Below are 27,053 nucleotides of genomic sequence, written 5' to 3' on the forward strand. Positions count from 1 at the left end.
TTTGTCTTTTTTTTTTTTTTTTTTTTTTTTTTTAAACAGAATTAGGCAACTTGTGAAGACAAAATTTTGATAAGTTTGCTTTATAGATTTGGAAAACAGATTTGAAGAAAACAGGTATTTGCTGTGAGGAAACAGACGGATGGGAAATCATTATTATTTTCTGGTAACTGTATATTGATAAAAATAAAACTTTAAAATTTTGCAAGATGAACAATTAGACATAATGTAGCCAACGTTGTCTCAAGAAATTTAATATCAATCTGTGGGAAGAAATTTTCTTCAAAATAAAATGTGAAATAATTTTACAGCATTTAAATTTAAAAGAAACTTATCTTCAATTGCTGCATTAATAAATCTATATGGATATAAATAATCTGATCTACTCATTTAAATATCAGGCTGACATTTATAATTTCCAGTTATGGTTTAGCTATTACAAGCATATTAGAAGTTACTATGCTAGAGTCACTTTTTGTCCTGGTCTGAATGCTGAACCAACTTGTCCTTTCCTCTTCTTGGGATTCTGAAAATTTTCATACCTGGAAACAGAAGAAAATATTAGCATGCTACTTTTGCATACTTTATGCAAACCTTTGTTTGCAAATGCCTCTTCAGATACACATTAATGCGACACAGAACTGCATATTCTCACTGAAAGGAAGATTGCACGTCTCCTCACACCAGATGATCACTAGGGCTAAAAACCTGTGAGAGTTTTCACCCACTAATTTAATCCAGAGTGTTTTCTGTTCTTTCCGGTTTTTGAGGGGGGAGGAGAGGGAGTAGGGTGGAGAGGACATGGTGATACAGACTCCTGGGAAGCATGTCTAGTTCACCTCCTTTCCTGTCCCTTTCTTCTTTCTCCTGCTGTAAGAAGCACTTATCAGCTGAGGAAGACCATTCTTTAACAGTCTTCCTGTCCAAAGAACAGGCTGGTGAGATCACAGAACATCCTCATGCCAACTTCCAATTTTTTCACTCCAGTCATTTTGGAATCTAAGGAGACATGTTCTCCTTTTCAGTAATAGTATGTCCATGCTTCTGCAGATTGCTTTTGTATTTTTTGGGGAACATGTACTGAGGACTCAAAAAGAACGTGTCTTTTCTCAAACACAGTACTACAGCGGCCACTGCTGAGAGTCAAAAAACAGCAATCTGAAAATCCCAGGGATCAGTACACTATGGCAGCAGGCAGAACCTGGAATTAAGGCTTAGAGAATCAACTAAAACAAATTATGGTAATCTTGTGAAGCTAAATCTATTTAACTAACACAATAACAAGAAGGCCACATCGTCAGCAAACTAGCCATTGCAGATTTCGTAATCTGAAGTCACAGATACTGGGGAAGGTAAGTGCAGTTTCCTTCATCTTTAAGCTTTTCAGAGGGAAGCGTGAGAACCTCGTGGGTGCCAGGAACATTCTCAAAAGCCATAGCAAGCAGCATTTGTACACAGGAGACAAATACCATATAAGCACCAAACAAGAACACCAATCATCTAAAGAACAATGAATTATTCATATGAGAAACAGACTAAATTAAACAGTTACTTTAAGCTACTGTAGAGAGTACTGACAATAGCTATGTGATGTAAGCTAAGTCTGTTGCTACCCTGGATTTGTCTTCATTAACTTCAGTCTCATGAATGACACAGTTATTTTCATTTTTAAAGATCTACTGTGCCTTTGAGAAAAATACACATCTTCCCTTAGCAACCTTGGAAATCACCTCTTAGTTTATTTTTATACAGAAAGCATTAACACAAAATAGTCTAACTAAGGTATAGCTTAACTTTATAAAGCAGTCAGCAAGATCAGGAATATGCTGTGATTGTTTCGTCGTGCTCGCCTGCCTATCCCTTGTCTATTTAGCCTAAGTGCTGTTTGGGATAGGCCCTCCCCACTCCTCCCACACACCTTGTACTGGTATAGCTCACACCAATGCAATTGTGTGCTGTTCTGTGATAAGGATCCTACACTGACAAATGCAGTAAGACACAATGTATTGGTAAAATATTCTTCCCTTCCCAGTATTTAACTTGGCAATTTCTTTTCAGAAACACTATCAAAAGCTATTCAACTCCTCTGCCATTCCCAACCTAATGAGTAAGAAATGTGAAATGACCAAATCTCCACTGAATCCACAACTGCTAAAAATTTTTATACTTACAGCTCAGTAAAATTCTTCCAGTCACCTTGGCTAATAGATGGTCTTATTCCCTCAAGTGCAGTCATCAGATGAGACTGGGTAATAGTTAAAGTGTTCTTCGTGAGCACTGACTGATTAAGGGTGCTGTCCTCCTTGAAAACAGAGCCATGAACAGATAACAAAAAAATTACCAAGGGAAAAAAAGACAGTGACATGAATATCAGTAACTTGGGAACTCTACCATTATGTGCATAGTAAAATGTATTATGAATACAATCACAGCTCCCCCGCCCCATATTAATAATATAGAAACAACCTTTTTTTCATTACATGAATGTTAACATCTATCTTACTTCCTCAGACTAGGTATCAGTTATCTTTGCTATTTTTGTTATGTTTTATTTAATGTTATTGCAGAAATAAGATACCAAGAAGTGTGGGGAAGCAACAGAAAAATGTTAAGATTAAGTAATATGAAAAAATTGCCATACTCCATTCTTGCTTCTGTAATTTTCTTTGACAGCATTGATTTCTGTCCTCAGGTGCTCTATTTGCTCCTGGTTATTTTCCTGGGAGCCTTCTTGAGAAACTGTTCTAAGTATTGAAGGTTGTGATGATGCTGTGTCTCTTTGACTCGTGCTGGTTAAATCATGAGTTATGGAGTTTGGTCCAGACAGACACAAAGAGCTCTAAATTGACAACATGGAGAAATACATTAACTCATTATGGATCCAAAAGAGCACTCCATATTTGGCTCACTTTGTATACAAACTTAAATTGGTATAAGCGTGCTCCCACCAGAGTATGTTCTTTTAAAAATGTGTCATATACCTACCTTTTTGAGGTAAGTTAGGTTTTTGAGGCAAGTTTTGGGTTAATTTACCAAGGTACTGGGGAAAATAAAATTTTGGAAATAAAGTATTCCATCTTTGGAAAAAAAACCTAGATATTTTTGCAATGGCCTATCTCAAAAAGAATAAAGGTCTATTAAGTCTATTCTTTTATTTCCATATGAAAATCAATGGTTCTGAAAACTGGAAAAGTTTATGTAGTTGGCTTCGGAATGACTCATAATTTGAATATTCATCATCTGCAAGTTCTCTGTGCACTTGATAAAATATGCAACTTTCAAGTTCAACAACTTTAACAGATCAAAGTCTCTGTAACCTTGCTGAAGAACTTTATTACAGTGAAGTCTCTAAAGATTCATTAATGAAACACTGTCCTCAATGTAAGATAAAACATATAAAAGCACCTTAGAAGACTTAGCAGTCAGTAGTTGGTTTTCCAATGTCAAGATGTTATTTTTGGCTTTAAGAATCCATGCAAGCTGGTTTTGAAAACAGGATTCTAACACCATTGATAAGTACTTGTAATTAAAGTTCTAAAACAGACCTTTAAAAATGTATGTCACATGGATCACATGCAAGCTATGAATTCACCTGTCCACTGTCAAGAGCCCACAGGTAGCATACTCTGTTTAGCTTATCTGGCAGCCAGAAAAGACTAGCTGATCACCATGCGGGTGCTGCCTAGCCAGCCAGCACACACTCATCTCCTGACCAGCCACAGAACATGCTGGTTTCTGTGCAATGTAATTCCACAACAGAAATTGTGCTTCTTAGGAGCAGCAATGGAAGCCAGGACTTTTTTGGTGTTGTTGACACAATCACTTGGTCACAGATTATTCCATTCATGCACAGTCTACTGGAAACTGAAAGATGTTTGTTGATTCTTAGTATTATGACTTCTTTTTAGAGAACTGAATAGTAACTTTTTTAATAAAACAAACAAACAAACCAAACTGTTTTACTAATGGCTTGTTCCCTTCCAAAGCTTATTAGATCAGCCAATAAGATCTAGTAAGGATACAGTTTGCTTGACTATGAAGTATTAAGCACTATTTTTGGATTTTAATGCAAAAGCCCTGTACAGTTGCTGAGAAGTCCATATATTTTGTTAGAGAACATTTTGTCCTCTTCATCCCTACCTTAGGCCACAAGGTATAGAATGAAGACAGTTTGAAGGACAAAGCAGACAAAACTGTATTTATAAATCTGTATCACTAGCCTACTTCAGTTTTTCTGCTTCACAACTGATACTACAGCATTTAGAAAATTCAAGATATTTTCTTCCCTACCATGAAAGTTTTGAAATAAATGCAGTTACATACAGAAAAGATTAATTTACCAGTTCTGAAGGAGTTCCATTTCCTAGCTCGGATTCGTAAGAGCTTCCAAAATAAAGACGATACATGTTAGACCTTGAATCTTCATGAAGCAACTCAGACATGTCTAGAGAAATAAGAGATTGCTCTAGCCCTGCTTCTCCATCTATCGCTGAATCATCTGAGCCACTGCTGTGATTTAGAAACACCATGGAAGAGAGACTGACATCACTGTCAGAACTAGAACCAAAATCCTGTGACAGAGAAAGAACAGAACATTAGAGGTGTTAACTGCATTGTGAAATATGTTAAAATATTTCATATATAACCCAAATGAAAACATCTATTTTGCAGTTGATTCTAGCAATCCTCCCTTCTCTGAGAAAAGATTTCCAAATATTTTGCTGAGAAAATCCATTATCTTTAAGCAGAACTTTCTGTCTTCACAGTAGAACAATAATTTGAGGAGATAATCTTAAGGTTTTCTTTATTTGCTGTGAACTGTCTCACTTACTAAGTAACAGTGAGCATTAAGAAATTCCACATACGTTTTCCATTGCAGAACCATATCACTTCTGGCTGGACCATTCCCTATCAAGTAATTTAGTGTCTTGTGTAAAGTGGTCTAGGAGATTGCGGTGAGTCTACTTTTACAGTGCCTAACTGCTGTACACAGCTTTAGTCATGGTCAACACATTTAAGGTGCTGATATGGAAACTACAATTGCTGCTTTAGACAGTGACCTCCTCTTAATGACAGATAATCATCAGGTGTTCCTACAACTGTTTACTTAGGTCAGCAATACAGCATTTGGAAACAACATCATATGAAGGCACACAAGAACTGGTACCAGCGTAAGGACAGACTGGACACACTGAACTGTCGTCTTTGCCTGCACCTGAGAGATGAACCTTTAATAGTCTATTCCCATCTCTTAATTTCATATTCTCCTTGTGCTGATGCTACAGTAGAGGGATGGTTAGGGGAGATATGCTAGAGATGCCTCCCAGCATTAAAGAGGTGCATCCTCAGAGCCCCATCCCTTGGCAACACCAGGGACAAAAAAGAGCTGAGAGCCTGGCCCAATCCTTCCCTTTGCCTGGCCCCTTTCCAGTTAGTAACTAAGACAGGTATTGACAAGGTGAGGTGGCTGAAGGGAGGAAAAGGAAAAGAGCCTGTTGGTCGCAAGGGGTATGAACCAAAGGCGGGATTCTGTACCTCAAAAGTGTGGGTATTAGCTAGTGCCTGGGATACGAGCCAGAGTAGGCCTTGTAAGATATCACCAATCTCTTTCTACTTCTCTGCTGACCTCAGCTCACACTCAGTCTGTTGGAACAACTCCATAAAACCCACTGATCTCCCCCTCCTCTACCCCTCAAAACATGTCACCTCAAAACTGAACTAGCTAGCTGCTCCTAAAACCTTTGAGGGGCATCCTTCCTATTGATCATCAAGGTATTTTCATACAAAAAGTGATGTAGGGATCTAGGGTAGGTAGATTTAACTAAAATAAATCTATTTAGCATTAAATACTATTCATAGAATGACAAAAACCTGTATTTAAGAAGCATTTAAACTAATTTTTGACAGTATTCTCATATTAACCTGCAAACATATAGTAAGATTTTAATCCTCTGTATAGAAAAGTATGAAAAGAAATTCTTATTAAAAGTAACTTTGCTATGAGTGAAATCAATCCTTTCAAACATATCAATGTCAAAACAAAAAGAATAGATACATGTTTTATATCAGTTTTACTTACCTGTGGTAAGCCTGAACCCAAACTAGAATGTACTGCCTCTAATTGGGCATTATACAATAAGGCTTTTAGGTCAGCCCCTGTGAAGTGTTCTGTTTTTTCTGCCAAATACTGAAAGTCCACATCATTTGCCAAAGACAGAGAATGACCGAGAGCTTTTAAGATTTCATAACGTGAAGTCTGTAAGAAGGGAGGAAAAAAAAAAGTCAGTAAAGCAACCTGTTATTTTCCTGCTCCTGACTGATAGATAGTCCTTTGACCCTCTGCAACTTCCCATCTGAGGGAATATATTTTAAAGGGGATACTACCCTCTTAATAGTATGCAGAGAAAATACTATAAACAAATCAATCTTTAAAATATAGACATAAATTTTGTTACATTTTCTTTAAGTGTCTAAGACAAACACTAGCAAACAGTATATGCAGAGAAATATGTCTCTAGTTACACAGTTAATACTTGGGATTTATACATGCCATAAAAGCTGAACTCTGATACTTATATTTCCTTTAAGAAGAGACATACGGCTGAAGTAGAAAACACTTCTGTTCACCTGAAGGTGAACCAGAGGTAAATAAAAAAATTGAGAAGAGTTAGAATGTATCTATGTTCTTAGTGCATGGGATTATCTTCTTTATATATACATTTCAGAATGAAATTATGTGGTATATGTTACACTTGCAAAATAATCTGAAAATGAACAGCGGTAATTTTGAATCAGACTCTGTACAGCCTTTAAAGGCTTGATCCAAACCGCACCTAAGATCATTGGTCCTGAAGATTGTGGTAAACAGTGTTGCCTTTCCCCAGTTTTGTATCAACACACTGGCACATACCACTAAAATCAGTGAATTTATGCTGTCTGTATAACTGGAGCTATGTGATCAAGCCCACCTTGTTCAGGCTTAGTAATGACAAAAAATACAAAGAAAAGGAGAATAAAGCTCGTTACTTTAATTACACTCCCCATCCCTCCACATTTAATGTAAAACATCTCATTTCCTTACCTGATCAGGAGGTGGACAGTACAGGCACTTATCCAGTCGACCTGGCCTTAACAAAGCTGGATCAATCAAGTCTGGGCGACTGGTAGCAGCAAGCACATAAACCCCTTTGAAAACCATAGAAAAATATCATTGACATCTGCTAACCTCTTGCCCAAAAAAGGGGGCACACGGATGAATTATTACCTTGTAAGCCTTCTACGCCATCTAACTCAGTCAGCAGCTGGTTAACCACTCGGTCTGTAACTCCTGTGTTGTCATGACCTCGACGAGGAGCAATAGAATCAAACTCATCGAAGAAAACAATACAAGGCTTAGCTGCCTGAGCTCTAAAAGAAAACACAATGCTTAAATTCTACTTAAGTTTGTGACCCAAACTGCTTAGAAAACTGCTTAGAAATATTACAGACAATTGCTTTTTGGTTTGGAAATAATTGTACACACTGGAAAAGAACGTCAGCTAGACATGTTCTAAGAGGACATGAAACCTTTTTTGTGTAGAATCTAGATATTCTGAAGAACAGGATTCTTATGGAACACTATTCATTTTCATGATATGCTTCATAGTCACTGTTTCCTTTCTGAAGTACACAATTGTTGTGTTAGTATACATGGAAAGTTTAAAATCAGAACCCTGCAGATGAGGTCTTGGCTGAAGTACATCTAACAAAGACAGTCTGCACTGTAAACTACATGAAAAGCAAAGGATATATAGGGTATGTTTATATTAGCCAGCAGAGACGCCCAGCAGGGGCAGAGTGGTACAAAAGTACAGCTGGTGCTGAGGACCCTAACACTAAGTCTAGTCTGGTTCTCTGTACTGAATGCTCATTAATGGATAGAGCACTTTAGGAGGGCTCCTGGGTTCATCTGAATGGAATTCAAGACAATCTCCAAGATAGCTCTGTTTTGTGAGCCAAAGCACTGTAAATGAAGGCAACTGGGAGACTAGCTTCAAAAGTGCAATCCTGATCTGAACTGAACTGCTCTGTTTCTTAAAAAGGGGGTGAAGTTGAGCTTGCTCAACTTTCAGATCTAAGTGTCTGTGATCTAAGTCCATATGTTTCCTAGGACAACATGTAGTGTCAAACAATAAAATCTATTGATAACATCACAAATCTTTACAGAGCCAACCTGTTAAAGATATCTCTGACTGCTTGCTCACTTGCTCCAATATATTTGCTGAGTAACTCTGGTCCCTAAAAAAATGGAAAAAGGAGAACATTCACTATATGTTTCTTAGTTTCAACATGTAATTCTTTATCAGCATAGGTTTCACACACTAGAATGAATTTTGTTGTAACAAAGGGAGTGGAATCTTAGCATAGGAGAGCAGAGGTTGTGAGATGAGCCAAAAGAATCTTTGAATCATCTCAACTATTTCTCAAGTGATCAGCTCCACTTTTTTTACTATAACAGAAGAGGTGTTACAGTATCACAAGACAGTGATTTACATTGTGTTTTGAAAATACATTTAAAACACATTGCCCAACTATTTTGTCCTGTGAAGCCAAAAAAACAGGATCTTTTTATAACAATTAGGAAACTAAGAATATCTAACAAAATTGTATAATTCTGCCTAACAAGTAATTATACAAAAAAAAAGTCCCCGTGATAATACTGTGAAGCTCCAGAAGACAATTACTTGCATATCCAGAGATCCTACACTTCAAATGCGAGTTTTAGTTTGATATTTTGCCTTCCCAAGCACACACCCACAGCTATTATGCTGAGCCATTCTATTCAGTTACTAAAATAAATCAAATTGGTCATTCAATAGCTTGTTACCTTGATACTGATGAAATTCATTCCACTCTCTCGAGCAATTGCTCCTGCTAACAGTGTTTTTCCTGTTCCAGGTGCTCCATACAGCAAGATTCCTGATCTCTGTCGTATGGGCAGGTTTGCAAATAATTCTGGATACTGGAAAAGAATGTAAACAAGATGTGTTCTAAAATACATAATTATTTTGCAGTGTATTGTAATGTCACTGACTGGTGTTAACTTATATCTCAAAAGAATGTTAATAATTGCTTTTATTCATGTTATTATCACAGGAGCTTATCTGGACTGTGGTTACTTTCCTTGGGGCTGAAATGAGTTCCTAGGCTTCATTGGCATTTAAAATATAAAACACTGGCATTTTCTGCCAGGAGGAAACAGGACAGAATAGAGATGTACCAGAGCTTTAAAATGTCTAGACTGGTACTTCTGAATTCCTGCTTAGATCATTGACAGCATTTTTGTTCCATAGTTATATACTTTAATCATATCAGTCAATTATGAAGAAAACTGTTGTAATTTCTCTGAAAACTGAAATAGATGACTCATCTCAATGCTGGAAGCTCTAAGCAAGGCAGAAAGGTCAAAGTGGTATACGGCAGAATTGATGGATGGTATTCATCCACAAAAGGGCACTCCTCTACCAATAGTACTGAAGACAGTTGGAAATGTTATCTTTAGAGAGCCTAATCACAAGCCCTTCAGAGGGTGTAGCAAAGGATGATGGTTAAGAATATGTAAGGCAGAAGATGCAACACTGCAATATTCTAGAGCAACAGTTCATCTGGGAAAAAGCACAAGCCACTGTCCCTAGAATCTGGGAGAGGGAAGGGCAAGAAGAAAGTTTCCAGGAGCTCAAGACTGTTGAAGACCAGGAAGCTACAGAAATAGCTTAAAAATTATACCAGTCCTCTTTCTGTAAAAGACTATATTGGAGCTTGAAAGTCCATTTTCCCATAATAACAATACATACAGAACTGAAGTAACTGGCTTAAAAGAAACAGGTACCTTGGCAGGTAACATGATAGTATCCATAAGTATTTGCTGTACATCTTTTAAGCCACCAATTTTGTCCCAGCCAATGTCCTTAGGTTTATGAAGGTTGACATTTCTCAGAGCTGATGGAGTGAAATCTTTTAAAGCTTTCTGAAAATCCACAGTTGACAGATTCAATTCTGCTTTAAGGAAAGAATGATAAAAACCACTGAACAAAAAAAGAACACATATAGCCTGTCAATAAAAAATTCCTCACAATAAACAACAACATTTAAATACATTTTAAGTAAAAAACACAAAAACTGTTTCTTTATTTCTTTGTAATTCCACAGGTGCTGGATAACAGAAGTAAAACTATGAGAAAGATTTTGTTGTTGACATACCTCCATTTTCATATACATTCTGGTTAGAAATACAGGCATGAATGGCACGATCAATCAGCATAGTAAAATCTCTAGCAACAAAACCTTCTGTTTCCTTTGCAATATATTGGATGTCAAGATCGGAGAACTCCTTTATATCAGAATTCAGTTTATTTTTTAATATGGAACACAGCATTTCAGATCTCTGATTCTGAAAAAACAGTTACACAGCAAAGGTATATCAAATTTTCTAGCTGTAAGTTCAGAAAGTTACTAAAAATTTCTTTCAACATTTTACATGTCAAAAAATCCTCAAATAACAAAATCTAAGAAAGCATAAGCATAAACGAAAGTTAGTTTTTCAGCTGACTTTCAATAAATTCACTAGTTTTGCAACTTGAAATATTTATCTCACCACAGTTACCTTAAATCCAACAATAATAATAAAACATCCCTTCCCCCCTAAGGAGCTACTGTTTTACACCTGTTGTTTCTGTTTCACAAAAATGAATCTTTCAGTTGTGCCGAAAAAATGAAATATACTGGATAAAAAATACATTGTATTGCATACAAAATAAATCAGTTAGTTTGATATCCATTGAGATCCTGACTTTTCCACTGCATCCTTATGCATATATTAGTGTTAAAAAGAAGGATGAATGCAGATTTGCTGGAAGTGGGAGGAACCTTCATAGTATCTAATACTGAACTCTTTCCTCAATGATTTTTAAAGCTGCTAGTCTGAAAGAATAAGAATAAGCAGTAACAACTTGTGTTCAATACCAATGAGTTGTCATAAATGTGTCATGCCATTAAGGAATGCATGGGAACTAACTATCTACTTTCTCCTGCAAAGAAAAAAATATACTCAGTTTATTTTTTTGCCTTTTCCTTTATATTGTTTCAAAATGGTCTGTATTCAAAAATAGAGAGATAGAATTAATACAGAAAAAAACCAAAGAAAAACCTTGTCATAGATCAACATTTAGTTCTAATAATATTTTAAAAACACACATCACAGGGAAATGCTTAAATCCCCTGAAGAGTGAAAAAACGCACTTAAGTTTAAACTTATTTATCTAACTGTAGTGATCTACACATCTTTTCAAAGCTGCTTCCCCTGATAAGTAACAAGGAGACATGCATTTCCATGCAGCAGTTAATCTCAGCTAAATTAGGTCTATCACCTACCTAACTTATTTTAGGATGGTCTGAAATGTCCTCTGGATACATTCTTCTTTCTCCACTGAGGATAAAGAGCAGAGCCAACTAATTTAGACTGGATGTCTTACTTTTAGCTGGCTAATTAAAGATTAGGAGCTCTCACTGGATTACTTTTGCATATGTCATTATTAAAAAAAAAAAAAAAGTTCTGAGATAGCTAAGTATCAGGAAAGAACTTTTAAGACTTCCAGATTTCTTCTAAGGTCCAGGTGTAAACTACTATTTTTTGTAGCTGTTCCAGCATTGCACTTGAGAAGGCAAACAATATTTTAACCAAATTACTAAACGACTGAATTTACCTGATCTGGAGATTGGATACATTGGAAGCACTGAAATATGTGAGTTCCTTGAGCTGAAACCAGTGAAGGATGTAGGGAATGTTCAGACTGGCTTGTAGCAATTAATGCAATCAAACTCCCCATGGAAATAACTTCTTTTATCAGATCTTTTAAAACTAGACAGATAAAACATTGCTCCATGAATTGCAAAATAACAAAAGGATTCTGTATTTGATACTCGGCATTTCTACTGCACTGGATAGCAGTATTAGAGCACACAAAATAAAATCTTATTATATATTTACTTTATTTCCATGTTTTAAAGACTGTTTAAAAAGTAGTTTTTTTTCTAAGCATTTATTATTAAACATTCCATTATTAAAATGCCATCAGAAATGTTCTTTAAAGGCTAAGTTTATAACATCACTGATGATGTCTGCCACAAGATATTAAATGTGATTTTTCTCTGCTATGAACTCTGCTCTGGAAATATTTTTCCTCTCTGTTTGAAGAAAAAAAGGAAATATAGAAGAATACAGATAGGTCTTAAGCCTAGAAAGTAAGCAATTGAGGGGGGAAAAAAAGAAAAAAAAAAAAATCAACATACAGAAGTCAAAGAAATTTATGGGTGCAAGGCAGACTATCAAGGAATGCTTTTAAAACTCAAACTCTTCTTTATGCATTAAAATTGTAACTAAAATAAACTCCAACAATTCTGCAAGTAACTTCAGTACATGTTTTTGAAACAGAAATGAAGGTAAGAGTTTCTGAACTTCAAAAGTAATCTAATAGAAATTTTTTGAGAAGTGCCTCAAACTGAGCTAAAAATTGGAAGTTTTTTTTGATATGGCTTCCATATATGGCAATTCTATATGGGCATAACCAAATGCAGAATTAAACACACACCAAAAAAAAAAAAAAAAAAAAAAAAAAAAAAAAAAAAAAAAAAAGATCAAGATTAATATCTTTACATTCGTTTCCCTACAGAATATGTTTTTGTTTTGCAACTTATCACTGGCTAGATTTTAGTGAATAAAAAAGAACCAAATGCAATCTTTAAATCTATGTTATTATAAGCTTATTTTTAAAAATCTATGGGTCATATCATTGCAAAATAAAAGAGAAGCTCTAAGGAGTTAAGTATGCCAAGTAGGATGCTAAAGTTGCATATTCAGCAAAAAAATGGTTCTAAATATCAATATACAGCATTTTTATATCTCTGTATAATTATAAATAAGAATTATAGAAAGCAGTATCAATTTTAATGATCAATTTGTCAATTATAATATTGATCTCATCAATAATTATCAGTTAAAGATTCATCTGTAATTTGTAAGCAATTGCAACTTATTTGAGAACACGAATGATATAAAAAGGAACTGAGAAGTTTCTAACACTGGCAACGGAAGTGACAACAGGCACTACCATCACCAACAGTGGTATAAATATCACTACCAGTAACTATTCCTAGCTCCAAAGTGGTGGAGCTAATGATTCAGCTAGTGATCCACATGCGGTCTACAAACGATCCACATACCATGATTTGTGAGCCCCTGCCTGTCATGGAATACTAAGTGGCTGAGAGGCAGTAGTGGTGCAAACAGAATTGTCCAGTTAGGACAGCACAATTCAGGTGAAAGAAATTCTCAGTTGCATTACATTTTTATCCAGACACTGGTAGCACAGTATTACCATAAGCAAGTCTATTGCTTTGAACCGTTTCAGGGCTGTTGTCATGCTCTGGTGTAGAAGGTATTCCAACAATGTGATCAAGATCATCCATTAAAAGAATGGATGGTTGTCTCCATGCCGCCTCTAAAAAAGCTTCTTCCACGTTTTTCCGTATGTTTCCTAATCTTTTTCCTAAAACAAAAGCACAATCTTAGTGACAAAACATATTAAGAAAAAAAAAAACCCACCTGACTTCTTGCTTAGGTAGTACTCCTACATTTGAATTAAGCTAGCTTAACTTTACTCCTATAAATCCAGATTTCTATTTTAAACTGGTGTCTACAGTCCGTGAAGAAAGGAGGCCACATCTTTCAACAATTCTTCACCTCAGAAGGTCCCATCTGTCCTACAGTGGGATTAATCACCTTTCACTAACCACTGGAGGAGTGTAGAGGCCTAAATTCTAGATAGTTAAAAGCAGAATGGCACTCTAAATCAGCTGCTAGAGTTCCTCAGTTGGAGGGATGTTTCAGTTGTTAGAGAGAGGGACTTAGCTCTTTACCAGTCTTTCACTTTTTCCTCCGGAGCAGGGATCTTTAGTAAGGACTGTAAAAGAATAAAGGAGTAGAGCCATGAAATATTAGGTCTCTGTTTATAAATAAATAAATAAATGTCAAACGAACAGTTGAGTATTCTCTGGTTCCGCAACACCAGAAAGTCCTGTAAATGAAAAAGTAAAAAAGTCCTCTTCTGTCCTCCTTCATCACGGTGCAACATACTTATTTTGATGAACAGATGACGATAAGATGAACACTTAGATTTGGTGATTCATCACCATCGTCTATAATCGTGACTGTTTGATCCTTCTTTTTGTCATCCTTTCACTAGGTAACATAGGTATTCTTTAATATTTAAGATTTGTTAACATAACTTTTGTTCCAGCTACCACAGCTGAAAAAAACCTACACAGTTCAACTTGCAACTTGTTCCTCTTTTGTAAGGATTAGGAATAAACATGGCAAAGCTAGTTTCAGTTTGGTGGTGGTGGTGTGGGGAACAAAGTCTGGTAAAGCATGAAATAAGTACATTCATAGTTGGTATATTTTCTTTTTTTTCTTTTTTTCTTTTTTTTTTTTTTAAACTTAAAGATGCTCATTACAGAGCATCACATTTCCTTGTGAAAATAATAAACCTGGAAAAATTATTCAGACAAAATAAATACGATAATGTCATAATTATGCCTCATCACATAGCAAATGTTTGAGAATGAAAGAATATTATCATACCTCTCAAAGCTTTACAGTCAATTACTTCGACATGAGCATCCAGTCTATCAAATGCTTCTTTGCAGATGGCCTTTGCTAATGTTGACTTTCCACTTCCCTACAAAATGAAAAGTTACAGGTTAATGAAAAGTAACAGAACTATTTCCTTCTGTTTCTGGGGACTTGTCATAGCACACACAAGCTAACAAGCTAGGAAAGCTGAACACACATAGATTTTTTTCTTCTCATCAAAAGTATATACACATATATACAATATATATACATGAAATATTAACTTATATAAAAGTGTGTTTTTTTCTCTCCCTCTAAATAATTATTATATAATATAATCATGTAGTACTGAGTTAGCCCCATTCAGTTAACTGCTCTTTTTTCAGCACTGTTCTTTAATTCTATAGAATTTGCATGGTATCAAAAAAAAAAAAAAAAAAAAGTTTTGTAACTACAAAAAAAAATTTGGATGGGTTTGCAAGCAGAGAGTAGTAAAGCCTGTACCTTTCCTCCTGTGAGGAGCACTCCTCCGTTTCTCAGTCCCACAGAAAGAGCAGCCAGCTTTTGAGATAAAGGACGACCCAAAAGGCTGTGGCTTACGTGTTCAAAGGAAGATGTTCCTAATTTGTCTACTCCTCTGCATAGCAAATAAAACATCAAATGTTCTATGGCAGGACCAGTACACATAACCTAAATAGTAATAGCTTCCAGTATAGTGAGATTTCAGTGTTCACACAATATAAAGTACTTTGTTCTAAAGAAAAAGGTAGAGATGATTCAATTTGAAGAGGCAGCACCTTTATTACGCAATAGTGACACATAAGGGGCATAGACAGATACTGCAAAACATTCCCATCATAGAAGGGTTATCAAGTCATTCTACACGATCCTAATATGAGGTATATTTCAGAAGACAGAGCTAACTTCAGCCTGCCACCACAACACTCCAAGTCTCTTGTGTCCCCCCTCCCCACTTCAAGCTTGCTACACAATACTGCTATTTTTCCTTATACTAATGCTAACTGCTCTTCATATCACTGAGTTACTGACTAGGAAAGAGCCAGCATGTCCTATGGCTATTTCCAAACAATACCTCTACCAATGGCTATCTAGCAGGATAATCAGAAAGTAGCTGTTGAGCTTACATTATATCCTTTTTACCAGTGGAGGTACTATTTTGAATTTTTCTCCTCTACCTGACAGCTTTGATAAAGCTTGTAGGAGTTTAATTTCTTTGAGATGCATACCCATCTATTAAACCTACTGACTAGTGCTAACAAAATTTAAGTTATTGTGAGAAGGGAACTGACAAACTGCTGCATTTCATAAGTTCTGCTTCATTTGGAAATCCTGGCTAAAAACAATCCCGGTATTCCTTAATACCACATAGCAGTCTCTTGTTTCACACCACTTAAAAGCACATCAGCCAATGTGCTATTGAGCAACGAACTATTTCTCTGAAAATCAGGCAGTTCTGAGACGTCACATCCTATTGTCAAACACCGAACGTTCTAGTACATCAATAGCACCAGTCATGTGAAGCTCTCTGCTCACTTCAGTGAGCCTATTCAGAAGACAAAATTAAGCACCTACACACTCAGTTAAAGGACCAACTCCGAGTAACAGAAGCTAAGAAGATAGCTAAAGATGCAGAGTTTAAGATCTGGCTTAGCTTTCCAAAAATACACATTTTCACCAAATGCTTTTTCTCTTTCATTCCCATTCCCTCCTGTATTTTCTACTATGACAGTGTCTCACCCAAGATGGTTTAGACTGTGATAAGGAAGGTTCCTGTCTGTATCACACATAGGTGGTTGGCTGTCACCATCAGCTTTTCTAGTCAGAGGATGTAAAAGAACCTACAACAAAGGAAAAAAAATAGTACTTTGCATTAACAGTAACTTGAGAAGAAAAAGGCGGTATAGAAGTAACTAGCATTTTTCTGGAATCTGTGTGAAGAAAATGCTGCTTGTGTGCTTTGCTGAAGCTTGCTTTGCTTGAAAGAAAGATGCATTGGTAAAATGGCATAGATCTAATTATCTTCAAAATACACTCCAATTCTTATAATGATATAGCAAGCCATGATTTGATGTTAAGCAAAGTGCTGTTTACTTCAGTGCTGACTACCCAAGATTATGCAGGTCCCTATCTGTAGATACTTTTTCCTTACACCGTGCCCCTCCTCTGCTGTGCTGGCACAGGCACTTACGAGGAAAGAAAGTGAATCAGATCAGAAAACTGATCTGAGAGAAAAGTAACCTAGCAAAACATCTGATTTTTTTCCCATGCAAGTGAGTTTTTCAGTTTAGTTCACCAGGGAGCTAGTATGAAAAGCTGGGCTGGCAAACAGTGCTACCAGAGGGGTTTGCAGATAGAAACAGGCTAGTAGGAGATAGTTAAAGCTGGCACTGCTATTAAGAAATGCCTATTATCCATCCGTTCATTAGTCACTAGCATGATTTATCCCTTGTAGACGTTTTCTTGCACTTCTATATTACCAATAAAATAAAGTTTTCTTTACTTTTGTTGAACGGCAATCTTAAATTTTGCAGAGAAATTCTATTCTGAACACTCAAATAAGACACCTTCACTCTCTACTAAAATTTAACTGCATCAATTTAAAAGGGAAAAAATGTTATCCCACTACAACAACCGTAACCCTGGAGTCATGGGCATGGGTTCAAGTAGAATTATTAATGGAAACAGTAAGCCTAGTAATAAATAGAAATACTTATTCTTCTGAGAAAGAAAAAATTGAAGAGACAGAGGACAGAGAAACTATATTAAAAAAAAAAAGACGGTATGAGCTTGGTAGGTTTGGATAGAGAGTATGCTTCCTCTATGACACAACAAGCTTCTGTTCCTGCCAGACGCATTGTGATTTTACAGTGGTTTATGTATCAAGGAAAAAACAACCAAGTGTAAGGATAGGATACTCAAACTTGCACAGAAGTGTCTTTACTCTAATTGATTTTACTGAGAGTTTGATATAGACTATGAAATTCAGTGCCTGGCCTGGCCTGCATGAAATCTCATCAATGCCTCATGCTACAAAATAACACAGAATACAGATACAATTTAATAAACAGACTGATGTTATTTTAAAACCAACATGCATTATATATAATCCAGTATATTATTAATCAAACGTAACAATTTAAGTTACTTGATACCTGATATTATGTGATATTTACTTGTATGTTTGTCTTTTGCAGCAAACTAGGACTCAGTATAAAAATATTCTCAGACTTATTTTCTTCAGTGCGAGTAGAATGTACTACACTAAGGACAAATTCCTCTATGCCTGTAGAAACACAAATGAACAACTGTTAAAACACCAAATAAATTAAATTCTTTTTCCTCATAAGAAGAACCAGAGTAATATATTCTGAAATTAAAGAATAAAAAGGTTAACCATTGTTACAGCATAATTCACACTTACAGTTTCAGTGAAAAGAGGTACCTGTTAAATTAAATGGTATATAAAGAGATTTAAAGAAGGTATATTGCCTAAGTAACTCCATAATGGACAGATAAGACAGCTACAATAACAGCAGAAGACAGTATTATCCTTACTTTCTTTCACAGAGAGATGTATACAGTCTGTGCTGGCCATTATCCAGGGAAGATCATTAGTAGTAGAATTCTGCAGCCAAGAATTGAAAGCAGATTTAACGTCATCTTCACGTACATCTTCATGCTAAATAGAAAAAAGAGAAAGGAGGAAGCAAAACAAAACAAGGTGTTAGTCAGCAAAACTTTCTTTCTATGCACAGGGCATTTGTTTCTCTCACAGCAGCAGAGAGATGGAAGCAGCTCTAACAGCTTTACTCTTTTAGAAAACGTCTTGCCAACAATCCCCGTTTCTACTAAAGGTTTTCTATGGAAAGTACCTATCTAACACTTGCTGCAGCAACAGCTGAATCTTCCACCATTAAAGATTTTACCTTTGCAACACTGATGTGAGACAAGAAATGGTTTTATTTGTGTTTTACTCATCTGTGTTACCAGATCCAAAAGCACTGCTCAGCTCCTGGGTCTGAAAGAGCACCCAAGGTATGCACTGATATTGCCCAAGCCATACTCAGGGTGCTCACTACACCTCTTTCTTCCCTGTTCACCCTGCTTCCTATGCAAAGGACCTGGGGCTCATCTAGATCAGAGGACACTGACAACAAACTTCAACAGGTAAGCAAATAGATCAAACGTCTTACTCCAGATGAGAGCTAGAGCATTTATCTTCATTCAGTCCCTCATCACAGAAACATAATTCCTGTCTAAAAGTGTGTGTGTGCGCGTGTGTGCGTGTCTCAGCGGGAGGGGGGGGAAAATCAATTGAGATCATGGAAGCAGTGTGCAGAATGGAAAGTGAAAGATGTTGTCATATTTCTTCCCATTTTTGTTTGTTTTTTCGAAAAACTACAAACATTTGAATTGGAAAGGAAAAGAAGGGAGAATTCTGCATTTAAAGCACACAACTATTGTATATGATTTCAGCAAATTACTTTCAGAATACTTATTTTAACTTTTAATACTTATTTTAATTAAAAAAAAAAAAAAAAAAAAAGAAAACACACACACACAGACATTTGACCATTCACCTGCAGATATCAAAACAAAATAGAATTATATCAGGGATAAAGAACTGATTATGCATAAGCCCTGCAATAATGGGAAGTGCTGTACTTAAAATTTTGAGGAGCAGCTAACGTGGCAAATAATCAGGCCAGTGTCACAGTAGAACAAACATACTGTGTGTTATGAAGAAATATATCATGCAAGAGCTACATCTTTCATCATATGAGAACTGGCACTAGTATGTTCTTTTGGGCACAAATTCCCACTCAAAGGATTGGACATGTGTCACTTACAGGAGACTGAAGGGATTTATATAACTCTAGAAAATTAATTTTTTAGCATGAGAAAAAAAGAAAAGAAATATCAGCATTAAAATGAAGTCAAAACCTAAATAGCACACAAAAAATAATCATATCTCAATTGTGTCTTTTATTTATTTTTTTAAAGTAATTCCACTGGGCACTAAAATATTTGAAGAGCATAAGGATGTCTTCTCCTAGAAGACTTGAAATTGGTGTCTCTGCTTTAGGATTTTCTCTTTTCATTTTTATAGGTTTAAATTTATACCCTTAAAATTTGCTGGGTTGGAACCACTATATCTTAGATGAGGATCTCGTGCAAAAATACTGTTAACACCCCTTATTTGCAGTAATTGTTTACATTTGAGACCTTATTGGAGACCTAATCAAACAGCAAATGCATCTTCTGCCCTATCAATGGCAACACATTAAAAAGGATACTAACGACATCAAGGAGAAGCAAAAAAGACAACAGAAATTTTCACAATTTGAGAATACATGGAGACCCAGTGATTTAACAGGTTCTAGGCAGCATTCCTCTAATAGCTTGAGGAAAGTAGGAGTCAAAATTCAGAAGTTGTATCCCCTACACTGTGACACCTCTGTCACTTCTACTATACAGAAAAATCATGATAGGCTAACATGCAAAACTTAAGATATTTACCAAAAGCAAAACGAAGTTCAGTGGATTGATGTTAACAGTATCACTGATTGAAATACTAGATAACCCTTGTTTAAATAGCTCACAGTATCTTCTTAATTTAGATGACTTACATAGTAAAAGTAAGTATTCAGAAAATAAATTCCTGTGGAATGATGTACACTTCAAATATTAGCCATAAGTAGTAAACAACATCCGAACTATCATCCAACAAGTAAAAAAACAAACCAACATTGAAAAAGAACTCCTGATCAGAGCAACATTATCATTTTTCAATATATGAACAAGTGTGGGACCAAAAACATCAACTCACTAAGTTCTGTTTGGGTTGCAGTGTAAGAGATGCGGGAATTTTAGGAATAGATTCTACTGACTTTATTCGGACTGCTGAATGCATTTCTATACGTAGTTTCTTTCTCAGACCATCTGGAATCTGAAATAATTAAAATAAAAGCAAAGAGAGAGGAAATATCAGAAAACAGAACAGCTGCATTGCATAACATTGCATACGCAGTATAACTTCAGTTTCTTTGTCACTAACAGAAGCTCTACATTTGATCACAGATCCAATTTCTTTGTAATCTGCAACAGAATTTAAAAGGAAACCATAAAATTGATGGAGGTATTCAAATCATCTTTTCATGTACACTTCTTATTGCCTTTTATCCTGTTTGTGAAAGTGATCACTACAGCTGACCATCTATTAACTTAAAAAAAGAATTAAGGTTATAATGTTTTAAAAATACTTTTAGGGAAGAAAAAAAATCAAAAATAAAAATACTCAACTCTATTTTCATTCAGTGATTAATTTTACATGGGCATGTAAGTATAATTAGCCCATTATACAGATCAGAAATAAGCACCTGTGGTACAGAGAAATCCAATTTTCCTGAATTATACAAGCCAATTTCTCCTTTTAAAAAAGAAAACATTTTTCAAATATCCTATATTATTTTAAATGCATTTCCAAATTGAAAACACCTCAGAAATGTCTATTAAGTCTGAAAAATTTTATAGTTGCTGGCACTTGGAAAGCTGTGCAAAGATTTAGTGGTAAAGACTGTTTGTGCTCATTCTCAACAACAAAAAAGTGAACATTGATAAGTATACCTCAGAATTTATTATGTCGAAATATTCAAATGGTGATTTGAATTTTTTTTTTTCCTCCTGTTCTTATTGATCTAAGACAGGCTTCCAGGAAAGCAAGAACAAAAGCAGGCAGTAAGTCTATCAGAACAAGCTGAAATACCAGTCTCTGCCAAGTGGAACTTGTGCCACCTTCTGAAGTAGCGTATAAAGACTAAAACAGCTAACTAGAAATTCCTAGTGAGGGCTCAGTTTAAATTATCTAAATGCAAGTTATTTGATATTAATCAAAACATTTGTTAAAGATTTATTTTAATGAAAGCTCAAAGAGTATGTAAAAGCACTTGCAAACATCATATAGCACTAGGACATATGATCCTATTTATATTTTGATGACAGCTAGAGTCCAAAACATACTTTAAAGTGGTCTCTGATGCAAAGTGTACTTACTATACAATAATGAACACATACAGATATTTTCATGTCCTCATAAATACAGTGACTGCCAACAGGTTTTGAAGCAAGCATGGACACTCTCCAGAAACACTGAAGAATTTTCCCCCAGAACACCGAATGTGCAGAAACCCAGAGTGCACACTACATCTCAGAGGGTGATGGCAAATAAGAAGCAGCCCAGAATGAGAAAACTTAGCACAGCATAGCTCTACTAAATATTACTGGATTCTGGCATTATCTAGGAAGCTGAACACAAAGCCTGTATCCCGAAATTACGTGTTAACTAGCCAATTCTACTATTATCCATCAAGAAAACACCTGATCAAAAGCTCTAAAAATAGTATGTTCAAACTGACCCAAACTCTTCCAACGTGTAGGGCTTCCCCACTGTTGCCATACTTTATGACACTCTTTAGATCTTCAAATCCATTCCAAACGATCTGAACAACAGACCCCTCACTGGATGCTTGACTACTACTAGAATGATTTTTGTCTTGTGTGCTAGTCGTATGTTTTTGCTTTTCAAGCGGCAGATTTTGCTTAGCTTCTTGATGACGCTGTCTTGGGGAGAGCAGCTCACTAATTTTCCCATAAGAGACTGTAGCAGTTGGCTCCAGATCAACAAACTCTAAATTCCATGGAAAAACATGAATAGCACTGCATTCCAGGAATGCATGGGTGGTTGATATGTTCTGTACGCTGGGCGGCTGGGAATGGCATACTCTAAAAATGGAATCCATGTGAATTAAGTTCAGCAGCTTGTCTTTGAAGGCTTTCATTTCATCTGTATCATAAAAAGTCTTTTGTTTCTGCTCAGATGCGTGAGAGAAAATGCTCCCTATGAAATCCCAAATATTTGGCAGAACATTTGTGCCAAGTGTCAGATTTGCATCAGCCTTACTCTGTTCAGGGACTCCTGGCTTTAAGTGAGGTTGCCTGGTCGTTGGCTCCTTTACTGTTTCTTCTTGGCCCAAGCTATTTTTCACTAATCTTTTGAGCAAAGTGTCACTTTTTGTGGAAGGCATACTGGTGAGATTTTCTTCAAGTGGGCGTGTTTTGGGGCATATTAGAAGTTCCGTGCGAGGTTCTAATCTCCCATAAGGGGCAGCTGGCATAAGTGCACCTGAATATAAACAAAACACATGAATGAATACATCCACTCTTGCAAAACAGCTCTCTGAAAGTGCCACAAACCCCTTCACTGCTGCTTACCGATTTTGATGTAAATGCGAGTATGCTGGTCAACCCATACAGGAAGGATGGCTTTTGGAAATACAATTCGAATCTGGTCAAGAAAGTGTTTTTCAAGAGAAGTAGTGTGCAGTTCCTAGGAAATTTAATATCATCAGAAATTAAATCCTTCATATATATTTAAAGATTTGTTTGAGGATAAAAACTCTAAGTTTCTTTCTAATATACCACTTAAAATATAAAATACTATGAAAAACCCACCACATTTATTGTTTCCTTAGGGGAGGCAAAGGACAGGGGATTTTGCTGGAAACTACATACGTCTGTAGTCTTCTATTTGTAAAGAAGAGGATGTGAACAACAGAAAGTTTTATTACCAGTATTTCCCAATCATCTGCTGAGAGTGGTTCCACTTCTACTTGCTGACAGGAAGAGACATGCGAACAGGGTTCAAGGAATACCTGACAAAAAGTAAAACCATTTTGATGTATTTAACTCCTTATTTTTAAATAAATAAAAATCCATCTTTAATTCAGCCAGACAATTGAGATCTCCTTCATTATATGTTTTCATTACTTTGAACATACATTGTCTTAATGACACTAGCTAAGTTTATTAGTAGAAGATGAAATTTCAGTGTATTGGAAATGGATTGCACTGGGTATGCTTGGCACTTCAACACACCATGAACTTAAGTGAATGTGAAGCGCATCAGGAACTTTACCAGCTGATATAAAACAATCAATTTTAAAGCATTTTGACAACATAAGCTTCTCCGAATTATTTTTTACTTTTAAAAAAGGTACCACGCTCTATAAAATTCATCCAATTGTGCACAAATTTACATAAGGCAGAAATAGCTGAAGAAACAGGGGAAAAAAAACCAAACAAACCAAGCTCTTTTATCAGTGGGTTCACAGGAAGCATCCCCAATTCCACAAAACAACTAACAGCTTTAAGGTCCTGTGTATCAGGAAGAATGATAGAAGTTGTTGTGGCTTAGGGAAAATGTGTCTTTCAGAGTGTCTTAAATATATATTTCAAAAGCTAATTTTACCAAAGGTTCCATTTGACAGAAAATAACAATTTTCAAACAATATCATGCCATACATTTTAAAATAAACTTAAACTTCTCCTGAGATAAAACTATCTCTAGTTACCTCTCCTCTGAGAGAGATTTATTTTGGATCAGTTTTTATAAAAGTAACAAGTCATTTTAAATTCCTGTGGGTCCTCAAGTTCGAAGCAGAAGTTGTGAGGAAATATCTTCTCCCCAGTGTGGTAAATAAAAGAGCATATAATTACAAAACACGGCAAACATGCACTTTCTGAAGTCAAAAAGATGGTAAAACTACCTAATTGTTCATTCAACTGTATAGGTGATTATTTCCTGGCAACAGCTGGATAAGGTTTTACTAACATTTCTTTGTTGACCTTTTTTTTCCCCCCCCTGTTATAGCCTATTAATTGTTAGAACCGAAAAGGCCAGTTACCTTGCCACTGAACTGGTAAATCTTATAGTTCTGTAAACAGACACATCCTTTCTAGAGAGTAAATATTTTTTAAAAAGTAAACATGCTAATATAATATACTGCTTTGAGCCATGTCCTCTGCTGTGGTTTATTTTGCTGAATAAAATTTACTGCATAATAGAATATGCGTATATGAATATATGATGCAATAACATTGTATAGAATAGTACTTTTCTACACCTGTCGATTTAACTCTCTACCTATCAAGATAAAAAATCTTGGATGCTGAAATGTTAACAGTCCCATGACAGATATCTCTGGCTGTCTCCTGGGCATCTGTCCAACTTCTCTACAATAAGAGAATCATTTAAACAGGAAGTTGAACACGTTGTCCAAGAGTAAGAAAACAGCAGGCCGAATTAATTAAATATTCAAAGAAAGAGAATGTGGGGATATATGATGAAGGGAGGATAAAAGGGTGACAATTCAAACCCAAAAGAAGTCAAACAAGAAGAAATACAGAGTAAGTCAATAATTATTTTAAAATGACAGGAACTCCAGGCAGAATATTTTTATGAAAGAATTCCCAACTTATTTAACTGCTTCAAAGTATGCTTTCCTAAAAATAATGTCACTGCAGAGAGTGGCTCTGACCCTGCAAAAAACTACAAGCCTATCCTTACATTATTTAAGTAATTGTAATGATTTTATGAACAAATCTTTTCATGGTTGAAACATGTTTCATAAAGGTGAACGTTTCTTATCTGACAGACATTAATGACGTAACTTGGAACTGAGTGAACACACGAAACAAGATGCCAACTCATAGTTAACTTGTAAACCATTATCTTTTCAGGGTTCCTGCACTATACTCTGTGTTTAAAAAGAAAAAAAAAAAAGAAAAAAAAAAAAAAGAGAGAGAGATTGCATTTAAAACCTGTTCTCCATCTGTAATGCCAAGTTTCTCTGCTAATTGTCTGTTAATCTCTGCAATATTTTCACCTCGGTGACCTTGATGCCTGATTTCCATCCAGCTTAAAAATACAGGTTGATGACTGCCAGAAACTTTCACAGCTTGGCCCTGTTAGTTTCAGAGAAATAAAATAAATTAGTATCAAACAACTTAAATAAAATGATTATTATTCAAACTAAAGCACATATTTGATCAGAGAGCTGAAAGGAATTCAAAGATTTGAAGATTACACAGAGATCACACATTTTCATCTTGCTGATTATGTGAAATAAGAAAAGCCAGCCATAATCTGTGTACAGGATGAAACGGTAAAATTTTAAAGAAATTGCACACCTTCTTCCTCTCTCCTGAAGGCAGATTTTTAGCACAACTGGAGTTTGTAGCAAAAACAAAGCTAACACATATACTGGACTTTTTGTAATGTACCTGTTCATCCCCACAGTTTACCAATGCCCCACTAGCCTCTCTTTTAGCACTCTGAAGGAAAAATAGCAAATTTTTACATGTCTAGATAATTTTGCTGTTGTGAGAGGTCTTTCTTGACGTTGGGAAATTAGCATGATACCATGGGCAGTGTTTCCAAGCCTGCGCGTGACCACGTGGTGAGCTGGCAGCACGTTCTGGTCCGCAGAAGGCGTGTGAGGATCGCTCGCTCCTGCTCCGCTCTCAGATGCCCTCCCAGCTTTCTCCTCTCCACCTGCTCATTCCTACGGTGCCTTTTTTCCCTGCACAGGCTGTCTGTTCTGTTAACAACTTTTTGATTATTAACTTCTGTACCTGGCACAAGGGATGCACCCAGGCTTTCACACATTTTCACATATGAAATGTTATTTATAATGTAAGGGATGCTTCCTGCAACTGATCCACATACTGAACAGGCCTCGGGATGGTATGAGGTCTTTCTGTGCAAAAATACGCAGCAGAAGATGCATTCAGGTACACCAAGAACAATGACTCTGCATGGATTTAACATCTCAGCTACCACTTGAAAAATTAATTTACATGTTATTCAGTTAATGCTGGTGCATGTTTTACTACTAAAAAAAAAAGGTATTAAAAAACCCCGTAGTACTGAGACAAATGTAAATGACGACATAGGGGTGATCTAAGACTAAGCTCAGAGGTGACAAATCCCAACCTTTTTTCGCCCCTCAAGGGCGGCAGCCCGGGGGGGTGGGGGGCGGGGCTCCCCGCTGCTATGGCAACGAAGCTTCTTCTCCGGGACGGGGTCGCACCGCGCGGGAGGAGGGGAGGCGCGCGCGCCCTGTCACCATGGCGACAACGCGGCTGGGCAGGGGAGAGACACTGTCAGCAGCGATGGAGGACAGGGCTGCGCGTCACTATGGCAACGGGAGATGGCGCTCCCATAATCCTCTCCGCCAGGCCCCGAGCGGAGCCTCCCCGTACCTGCTGCAGGCGAAGGTGAGCGGCCAGCACGGGCGGCAGGTGCAGGAAGCAGTCCCGGGTGCCGCTGAGGACCACCGTAACGGCGGCGACTCCAGCTCCGTCTCCGCCGGGGTTGCCGCTGCCCCACATCCCGGCGGGCGGGCGCCGCCGCGCGCCCGCTCCACCCCGGCGCTCCGTGAGGAGAGCGGGCAGCCTAGGCCTCCGCGAGACCCCTCCTCCCCCGCCACCCCCGAGACAACGGCATGACCCACAACCAGCCAACGGG

At 36.7% G+C, this 27,053-nt stretch overlaps 1 protein-coding gene across 5 annotated transcripts; it reads right to left on the reverse strand.

The window, feature by feature from the left end:
* On the reverse strand, positions 1-27,035 carry PEX1 (peroxisomal biogenesis factor 1). Of its 5 annotated transcripts, none has more exons than XM_026098658.2 (24): positions 26,789-27,035; positions 25,346-25,489; positions 23,314-23,397; positions 22,958-23,072; positions 22,102-22,868; positions 20,517-20,636; positions 18,242-18,365; positions 17,860-17,969; positions 16,424-16,524; positions 15,170-15,302; positions 14,675-14,771; positions 13,410-13,580; positions 11,739-11,893; positions 10,237-10,426; positions 9,866-10,035; positions 8,864-8,998; positions 8,210-8,274; positions 7,262-7,404; positions 7,079-7,182; positions 6,077-6,253; positions 4,338-4,568; positions 2,639-2,836; positions 2,169-2,299; positions 1-539 (listed from the first exon to the last, which is right to left on the reverse strand). In XM_026098658.2, exons 1-24 carry the CDS (start codon positions 26,915-26,917, stop codon positions 455-457), a joined length of 3,879 nt encoding a protein of 1,292 aa, XP_025954443.2. In that variant the 5' UTR covers positions 26,918-27,035; the 3' UTR covers positions 1-454. The 5 variants fall into 5 exon arrangements, with proteins under 5 accessions (XP_025954443.2, XP_025954444.2, XP_025954447.2 ...); XM_026098659.2 differs by having other exon boundaries at positions 9,866-10,032; positions 26,789-27,034; XM_026098662.2 differs by lacking the exon at positions 2,639-2,836 and having other exon boundaries at positions 9,866-10,032.
* Positions 27,036-27,053: the final 18 nt, after the last annotated feature.

This window comes from Dromaius novaehollandiae, chromosome 2 (assembly GCF_036370855.1).
Source record: "Dromaius novaehollandiae isolate bDroNov1 chromosome 2, bDroNov1.hap1, whole genome shotgun sequence".
NCBI classification, from domain to species: Eukaryota; Metazoa; Chordata; class Aves; order Casuariiformes; family Dromaiidae; genus Dromaius; species Dromaius novaehollandiae.

What these genes read in the sequence shown, in the direction of transcription:
- PEX1 (XM_026098658.2), bottom strand. Translation starts at nt 26,917, where the DNA reads ATGTGGGGCAGCGGCAACCCCGGCGGAGACGGAGCTGGAGTCGCCGCC. An exon ending in ACATCTCTCTGTGAAAGAAA is followed by an intron (nt 17,970 to 18,241) that starts GTAAGGATAATA and finishes GTGTTTCTACAG; the next exon opens with GCATAGAGGAATTTGTCCTT. An exon ending in AAGCAATAGACTTGCTTATG is followed by an intron (nt 11,894 to 13,409) that starts GTAATACTGTGC and finishes TTATCTGTCTAG; the next exon opens with TTTTAAAAGATCTGATAAAA.